Raw genomic sequence first — 9,163 nt, forward strand, 5'->3', positions numbered from 1 at the left:
CCGTTTACGTGAGGTATGAATGAAGATTATTTCTATTCTTACCTTACATAAATGGTGCCCATTGGTTTGTACAGCACTTTCTGTCTTAACGTATAGCCTTACCTTACGTTAATTGTGCAGTGTGAATCAGCCTTTACTCTAAAATGGTTCACTTTAGTGTTTTTTACAAGGGGAAAGGGAAGATATCCCTTACTTATGGTACATCATATAAAAGAGTGTATTAATCAAAAGAGTGAATATTTGCTATAATTATCCAGAACTCATTATAAAAGTACACAATTCATATTAACAAGCAAATCACCTTATGCCTACAGCAAAAATGGTTTTAGCTCATCGGTACAAAAAATCACAAAAATGTTCTTCTTAGTTTTTGTCATTTTCCCCTTGAAAAATCCCCAATAAAACTCCTATAGCATGAATTATGATAACTATAAGTTTCAATTTCTATGCTTGAATGAACCTTGATAATTATAATCAGGGATATAATAGACTAACGTAACCGGGATTAGCAATGGGATCACGTGAGCGCATCAATTGTGTATAAAAACTTTTTGCAGTCTCTGTTATGATTTTCAAGATGGCGGCTGTCAATGTCTGGAGTATGAAGTTGCTCCTTTCTCTTTTAAAAATGTATTTAGCTTTGTGAAAAATCTACTGCAAAGTTATAATGGCGGCTTCAAGGTTCTGATAGGTTATTGTAAATTAATATTTGTTTTAAATTGTTTAAATCTTCAATTTGCAGCTAAAATTCCATTTGCGTACCTCTGTAGCCCAAATATTTGTTTCTATGAGTGTATTTTTGTCATGAAATGTTGTTACTTAGTTTATTACATTGTTTAGGCAACTTCTCTTGTTTCTCCAGAGTGTTCTTTAGGAAATATTCAAGAAAAACCAGTTTGCCATAGTATGACCTTTGCGTACCTCTCAGGAGAATAGACTACATCCTATTGCTATGAAACTACAATAAAGAGACTCTTTACCTGTTTTTGCATTGTTTAAAGTTGTTTCTAAATTTTCCTTGTTGCTGGTTTTTTAGTTATAACAATTTACATTCAGCCATTTTGCTAAGATGCCATTGATTGCTGCCATTAATTTTAATGAATAATAACAGAGTCTGATAATTAACTTCCGGTCCGTAACCAATCCCAGTTATGTTAGTCTATTATATCACTGTTATAATTGCCAATCATAATCTACATTAATTTTAAAATTAGTTTAAAATTAAAATTATCAATCATATACATGAATATCTCATACCAATGAGTTTTAATTGCTGACATTACCAATACTTATTATAACATACCCTATCAATGATGATACCATTCGAACCATTGACACTGCATCCAGTCGTCCATTCTATAAAAACAGAATATACAAATATCTTATACGCATACATACATGTACATGCAATTAAACTATTAAAGTTATTTTTGTCTTGAGAATAAATATTGAAACTACATGAACATGTATAATAACTATACACTTCACAATAGTAGGCAGAGTAAGTGTATCAGAATTAATTCTCATACATTTACTCAAATAAGTGAAGTGTACATGTATTTAATTATTCTTAAATACACATACTCATAAATTAAAAATAACTGTGTATTGTGAGTATTATAATTGTTGTGTATTTCATCTTGACATTTATTTACACTATTGTTGCACTAATACTAGATCATCCACCATCATAAAACACACCAATGGGATATTACATACACACCCTGTGATATGCTAAAAAGTGGCACAACTCAAATACAAGACTACATAATTTGCCAAGTTGTATGATATTCATGAGAACTTTCTATTGGCTAGAATGGCAATTAGGTAATTATCGCTTAATATACATGTATGCATGAATACTATAACAAATAAGTTTCACAAAATAATAGAGGGAGACGCAAAACATGTAAAGTACTTTGATTTCTTGATCATAAAAGCTCTTCTCCCATTAACGACACTACTAAGGTTCATTGATTAGTTCCCATCCTCATGTTACCACAGCATTTTTGCAATAATAATGCATGCAATTTATACTAGTGATATATAATGATACTTCCAAAGAATTATTATCACTACCGACCAGCTCAAACTACATGATAAATCTAATTGAAATGGTCAAATGTGTTGATCTTTTGATTTCCTTTTGATATAAGTCGTAAACATTAGTACAGGGACTGTAGGCACATGGATTATACAAACAATGAAACATCATCACTACTACAGTACTAGCTAATACATAGTAGTGTAGTGAAAGATAAAGAATGTGTAAAACTTTTATCATTTACTGGTATTCATAAGCATTCTTTCAGAGCTCTTACTCTAGTAGTACTGCGGTACGTGGCAGTCTATATGTATACAAAAAGACATGGCATGAATATTAATTTGTACACAGTGTATATATAACGTATTAACATGTTAACAAATGGTGTGCTGTGAATACCGCGACTAAATTTACGCCATAACCCACTTCATTTCTTGTCAACAGACAGCTATTTCTAGAAAAGTGGTCAGGATTTAGATCATCACACATACTGCACCAATATCTGCTTCGATTCACGAACAAGATCTATCCAAGCTTCTCTCCCTCGCTAGCCATTGTGACGTGAGTGGGTGTTAGGCTCCTCCTTTGACTCGTCCTAGAATTCCTGAGCAGCTAAGCCAGCTAAGCAGCCATATAGACTCCACTTCTAAAATGAGTTGCTTCAATGAATCACTTGACAGTGAAAACTGCTTTCTTTCTCCTGAAAGAGTGAGTATTTCCTTATCTTATTGTCTAGATATCTGTATTAATAGGCCGGTATCTATGACGCAATTGCTGGGATTAGAATGATTTCTTCACTCTTAGGGTAAAGCTCAGCATACACTGAGCCACTTTGTTGCCAGTACCTTGGATGTGGTCAGACAACATGTTGCCAGAAGTTGAGAGTCTCTCTACTTTCTGCAACATGTTGCCCAGTGTTGCTCAATCACATCAAAGGTCTGACCACAAGTTGCCATCAGCAAAGTTGCTCAGTGTATGTTCCGCATAAGGGTATGATTGCCACTATGAACTACTAGAAGCAATGTAGAACATTAAGGGGCGAGCCTAAGCTAGCAAAGCAATTATGGCACTGGATCTATCCATCTATAATCTACTCCCGATGATTTCAAAGCATGCATCATGATTTAGGCATAGCAAACATGATTTACATGATGAAAGTTTAATGCTGCTGATAAAATTAATAAACTTTTAGTCTTCTAGTTTCACATACACATTTCTTGCCTATAAATGTCTGTAATAATGCTTTACTTAGCTTTAGATATAATATTATCCAATATTATGACTGAGAAAAAGCTTGATTGACTTTCACAGTTTTAATAGCAATTGCATCAGTAAAGACGAGCTTCATAGGTTATTAATTGAATTTAAAACCTTCTATAGCTGCTGGGGAAGTCTTTGGACGGTGTATCTGCCTTATATTGCTGCTAGAAAGCTCATGAATTCTTCCAGTGTGTTGGTTGCCATTTTTATTTTACTGTGACCGCTCCCACTTTCAATGAAAAATTGAAAATTGCATTGGTAATGCATGCATAGTATCTATCTACCGTATTAGATCTACGCATAAATAGGGGTGACGTACGAGGACAGACATACAGTACAGACAGAGGGACAGACGGGGCGTGACTGAGAGTATAGCTAGAGTGGGGCGAGCTCAGGCTCGCCCCAATTATAAGTTCACAGTTCTATACTTTAAAAGCATTTTACTCACCCCGTTAAGTTCAGTGGGTGATTGTTTGCCTCTTGATATCTAGCAAAGTAGATATTAAATATTGTCAGCAAATTCCTATTTTATTTTACTGTAGAGTTTTTGGAGCCACTTCCATAATTTTCTCAGTTATTTGGAAGCGCAGATTATTACATTCAGAAGTTCATCCAATTTTTATGCTTTCCTTGTCTGATTGCTTGTTAGCACTACTGTGGATAACTGGATCATCAATATGGCTCTCAAGTGCAAGAGATAAGGCAGCTTGGTGCTATTCTCTCACACTTATAACAGCTGTAATGATCATTTATGTTGCCTCATTTAGAGCTTCCTTTCTTAGGTAATGGAATGTATCGCTGTTAATTTAACTGTAGTATATTCAGTGTTTGCATATGCAAAAATTCGAAAGACAGACCTGAATAGTGTTTTGGTAGGCATTAATGATGATAGTAGCAGATTTTGAAATAATCGTTATAGGCTCACTCAATTCGAAATGAAATTTCATGGAAAGTAACTGTGCCTGTTTACAGTGTTGCATGGTATGTTCACATTTTTCATACTTTATTCATGCTAGTATACATTATAGGTCCTTCCCTTTGTTTTTCATCATACTAGTCTTTAGTGTCACTATAGGTAGCAATACAGATTTGCTCTCAAAAGTTAACGAATGCTCATGCTGGTATTTAATCAACCCTTTTTTATGTGAACTCTATTTTACATTTAGGTGTATACCATCTCTTATAAATATATTTCCTGCTGTAAAAGATATTAACAAGGTAAATTATCTTATTCCTGAGTATGATTTAAAATATCTTTCATAGAATACAATGATTATGAGACATCTGCAAGCAAGGCTAATGGTTGGCCTTGGCATAGTCATAATACTACATTATCTACTGGCCTTTATATTGCTTATGGTTAGTGAAGTATTAAAACAAATATTTTTCCCTTTTCTATAAATTTATTTTTTAAAGGTACTTTACAAGAAAATTCTTAACAAAATCAAAAAAATTCGACAAGAACATGGTACAGCAAATTTTTAAGGAACTTTTAGTTTGTTTTTTTTATTATTTAGAGCAACTAGTTTTTGGACGGAAAGCTATTGATAATTCTAATCATAGCAAATATGGATCGGCTGAAAAAAATCGTATTGAAGTAGGGCACTCTGAAGCTAAAAAACGTGTTGTTCTGTTTATTAGTGTATTTATTTGCAGTGGTCTATTCAGTAAGATGCTTTGAATAATTTACTCTATAGTTTTTATACATCTAGATATGGTACTTGCAATCCTTCTTGTTGTCTTTCTTTCATCCTATTTGGCCCATGATCATGATGAGGCAACAAACCACAGCCATGATTCATTATTTGATATTTTTAAAGGGTTTATATATGCACAAGTAAGACTAAAATGCCATTTATTAGCCTCAAAATTTTTTATTAATTTTTGGTAGTCCCTCACATTACCTTTGCAAGGTTTTATGAATGCTATTGTTTATGGCTGGACAAGAGATGACTTTGTTCATACTATTGCTATTAACAGAACTGAAGAAATGAATTCTGATGTTCCAAACAATTTTTCTAATGCCACTGAGCTTATCTATAATGAGTCATCTAGAGACAATGATTTTGAAGAAACAATTAACGCTAATAGTGACCGTGACAGTGACTAAAAATTTTCAATGAGAAATGTTTTATTGATGCCACTTTTACTTTTTGTGTTACCTTTTATTTGATTTTAATATTGCTGCCTTCAAAATTAAAAATATTACAAGTGCTGTGATACAGAAGTTTCTCAATACATAATAAATGTTATTCTAAACTCAGACTGCAGTTGCTCTACATGCATAATTTAGATGGCACATGGTGGGGGTTGGTAAAACAGGGATGGGGACTGGGACGTCAATGGTAAAAATGGGATGTGGACATGGGGCATCAAAAAGGGACGACAAACGAGAATTACGAGATGGAAGTAGATAGCAAGATGGACTGACAATGGACATCAAGCAAGGGTAAAGGGCTAAAGGCTAAGTCCATAATCCCTGCATAGATCTATTATTGTTTTATTAGAAGATTACTAATGATCTACATTTACCTTGTTAGTATGGTGTCAACTTTATTAATTTTAATCATAAAATTGCGGAGAATAAATGCATGTGCATAAGTACAAACAATTCTAATGAGAAAGAAAATAATAAGCATAAGAGCCTTGCTGCTGTAAATGTTTTAAGCTGAGCTCCAAAAATCTCTGTTCTTAAGTTGAACCAACGCCATTATGGTAGAAAAATTTCTTTCCATGCCAATTGATCACAGCAGTATAATGTATCCCACTATGCAATGAAAATTCAGCTAATCTGTATAATTATTTGATCAAATGCAACAATTACTCTAGGCAGCTGTTCGCACTGGTAACCAGACAATTGGGCATTAAAAGGTATTATCTATGGGCTGTCATAACTAAACTTAGCCTCAGTTACAGTAGGTTAACCATGACATTCATAAAAGCATTCCATCTTTTGCTTGTTGTCTTTATCTATCACAGATATGTGATTTGATCCACATTAGGTGGTGGGTAAAAAAATTTGCCACAAGGTATGTCTAAAAAATGTCTCCTGAGGGAGAAAAAAATTTCCTTACTTGATCTATAATCTCTCCATCAGCATTAAGTAAGTTAAAACTGAAGGGACACATTCTTCTGACTTCGTCTTCTGCCACGGTATGTGGACAATGTGAGGAGGGATATTTCTTTGTAACATAAATACTCTATACATGTTTCAGAAAAGATAGGGTCTTATCAAACTCATGCATGCCCAAAAAAGCTTCCAATAACATTTGATGCCATATTCATGTGCTTCATAATTGCAACTCTTCCTTCCTGTAGATCTATATGCTTTTAGATCTAAATATCATCAACCTTAGTCGGTACAGGACAGTCTTGGGTTTAAGTGAAGTACTTTCTCAAATTCACTATTTCCAATCCTCAAAGTGAAATCTGTATGATCCTGTTGGCCAGTGGCGGTGCCAGGTCAATGAAACAGAGGGGGCACTATATACAGGAAAGGGCACTAGAAGAGTCAGTCAAGAATGGCCTGGGAGGCATTTACATTAAAAATACTAGTGCTTTAATTAGAATTTTGCGAACAGGGTGGGCCTGTGCCCTCCAGGCCCCCCTTAAAACCGCCAGTGCTGTTGCCAGTTGGCAGTGTAGCAGAAGCACAGTGTATCGAAATTATCAAATGTGCATGGTGTCAGTGAATCCGGAAACTTTCCAAGGGATAGTCTGTGGTACCTGACATAAGATACATACAAAATCATCTTTAAGGCCACAGGCTTTGAAACAATACATATGGTACCACACAGTGCACAAACAACACTGGTACATGTTGAACTCTATCTGTTGTACTCAGTGGCGGATCTGGGCCCGGGCCTAGACGAGCCATGGCCCGGGCATCAGAAGTCAGTAATGAGATTCATTAGATGCAATGTAAACAATTCCCTGCCTCAAGTTTTGATAAAGCAAACCACAAGCCACACCAGAGTACTTACAAATGCTCTTCAAGCACAGCATAGATGAGGAAATTGTTGAAACCCATCATATACTATAGCTACTGTAAGATCAAAGGGACCGCCGGGTGTTATATAAGCCATATCAACCTAACCACAGCTAGTTAACGATATTCACTAGGTAGAATATGAAATTAATGAGATTCATTGGGAATGTTATCAGTAATCAGATGCAAGAGCAATCTGCACATGCGCTGTAACCATCACGTGGTAAAAAATGGCAGCCTAGTAGTAGACTAGATGCGATTATATTCAATGAAAAGGAAGCTTCTATACGGAGGTAGATGTTAGCAGAAAGCTCCCAGAAGGCTTTCATCGTTCCTCCTATAAAATAAGAGAGAGGGGAAATGGGGAAATCTAATCTCCTGGAACAGGAACAAAATGCCAAGTTAGAGTTTCTCAACCGGGCCGCCTCTGTAGATCCATAGATCTTACAGTAACAACAGAATATACTATATATAACATGTCTTCTTGGTGTGTATCAGCAATATAGGACCCGAGCCCCGAGATATCTGCCCGAGGCGAAGCCGAGGGCAGATATCGAGGGGCGAGGGTCCTATATTGCTGATACACACCTCNGAAGCCATGTTATATATATTACATAAAAATGGCCAAAAGATGCATAACCATAAAATAACTGGTTGAAAAGTGGACACACCCACTTCCTGGCCCTACCATTAACTTGCACCCAGATCCGCCACTGGTTGTACTGTCAAGTATAATAATCTTTCCTTCAGATTTCTAATCTCCTGTCAAAAAATACATTGCTGGATGTGCTAATGCCAGTAATAAGTCCACCTTTACAATCGAAGATCGTGCTCTTAGCAAAAATAAGCAATTATTAATAATTACATTAATTAGTAGTGAATTAAAATTGCAGTTAGGTACACAGCCAAGAATTGAAGTCTGTATCTGTCCAGATTACGGCAGTGTATCAGGTACCGTAGATCATTGTGATACACTAACTTTGGGCAGTAAACCGTATCATGATGTAGCTACGGGAGACATACTTTCTGTAAAACATCCTGTATCACTCCGTATACGGTAGTGATGGGCGATTCCGAGTCCGGAGTATTCGATCCTTCGATTCCGAATGGAATCGTACTCGTATCGAAAGAGAAGTAGGAATCGTTTGAAACGATTCCGAATTAAACCACACCCAACCACACCTTTTAATATTAATAATAGTTAATAAATCAGCAGTTAATACCTTAATTATTGCTGTAATTGATACCACGTGGCTTTGCGCATGCGCAGATGTAGTCTCGGAATCGGTATTCGATTCCATCGATTCCAGTCTCAGAAGTATTCAGAATCGGAATCGAATGCAAATTTCTGGATTCGCCCATCACTAGTATACGGTAATGATTCATGACTGAACTCATTACATATTCATTGCAATTAGATCTATTATTATTATTACTATTAATTAATAACTATAATAATTTTTAAATTTAATATTAAAAATCACAAAAATTAAAAGTAAGTTATCTGTTGTATTCTGTCTTTAATTTCTTGATCAATTGGCCTTTGTCTGATGAGCTAGCTGTGACTAAAAAAGTCAGGGATTATATACAATACCAACATGAAGAAGTCATACTTTCATGTAGAGGTGCAGATTGACTAATGGACTGTATACTTTTTGCGTTTTTAGTCAGTGATTTCTATGTTAAAGGAAGCAACAATAAAAGCAACACTAATAAAATGTACGTACCAACCTTATATGCTTCATTATACCATTATTAATTTCTTAAATATCTAGAACATTATGAAGTTAAACAGAGTATTTCTCAAGTGCTAACCTTTCCTTTGTGCTCAACATTCATTCATTCATTTAATTCATACCTATACCTATCAT

At 35.2% G+C, this 9,163-nt stretch overlaps 1 protein-coding gene and 4 long non-coding RNA genes across 5 annotated transcripts; 3 read left to right on the forward strand and 2 right to left on the reverse strand.

Annotated features, from left to right (window-relative positions):
• Nucleotides 1-98: 98 nt before the first annotated feature.
• LOC109589434 (uncharacterized) lies at nucleotides 99-2,612 on the reverse strand. Its single transcript, XR_002188697.1, has 3 exons — nucleotides 2,471-2,612; nucleotides 1,304-1,356; nucleotides 99-407 (listed from the first exon to the last, which is right to left on the reverse strand). It is a non-coding gene; the product is annotated as an uncharacterized LOC109589434 (long non-coding RNA).
• LOC109589435 (uncharacterized) lies at nucleotides 542-1,068 on the forward strand. The gene is made up of 2 exons (XR_002188698.1): nucleotides 542-697; nucleotides 841-1,068. It is a non-coding gene; the product is annotated as an uncharacterized LOC109589435 (long non-coding RNA).
• A 27-nt stretch (nucleotides 2,613-2,639) lies between the features above and the next one.
• On the forward strand, nucleotides 2,640-5,542 carry LOC109589433 (transmembrane protein 116-like). Its single transcript, XM_020005522.1, has 12 exons — nucleotides 2,640-2,752; nucleotides 2,797-2,849; nucleotides 3,847-4,042; nucleotides 4,087-4,176; nucleotides 4,224-4,285; nucleotides 4,333-4,425; nucleotides 4,471-4,522; nucleotides 4,568-4,663; nucleotides 4,721-4,772; nucleotides 4,822-4,971; nucleotides 5,017-5,141; nucleotides 5,196-5,542. Exons 1-12 carry the CDS (start codon nucleotides 2,696-2,698, stop codon nucleotides 5,412-5,414), a joined length of 1,245 nt encoding a protein of 414 aa, XP_019861081.1. The 5' UTR covers nucleotides 2,640-2,695; the 3' UTR covers nucleotides 5,415-5,542.
• A 3,122-nt stretch (nucleotides 5,543-8,664) lies between these two features.
• On the reverse strand, nucleotides 8,665-9,163 carry LOC109589431 (uncharacterized). The gene is made up of 4 exons (XR_002188695.1): nucleotides 9,108-9,163; nucleotides 9,024-9,063; nucleotides 8,906-8,969; nucleotides 8,665-8,857 (listed from the first exon to the last, which is right to left on the reverse strand). It is a non-coding gene; the product is annotated as an uncharacterized LOC109589431 (long non-coding RNA).
• On the forward strand, nucleotides 8,957-9,143 carry LOC109589432 (uncharacterized). The gene is made up of 2 exons (XR_002188696.1): nucleotides 8,957-9,011; nucleotides 9,068-9,143. It is a non-coding gene; the product is annotated as an uncharacterized LOC109589432 (long non-coding RNA).

The sequence above is a fragment of the Amphimedon queenslandica genome, unplaced genomic scaffold (assembly GCF_000090795.2).
Source record: "Amphimedon queenslandica unplaced genomic scaffold, v1.1 AMPQUscaffold_11325_Cont15126, whole genome shotgun sequence".
Lineage (NCBI taxonomy): Eukaryota > Metazoa > Porifera > Demospongiae > Haplosclerida > Niphatidae > Amphimedon > Amphimedon queenslandica.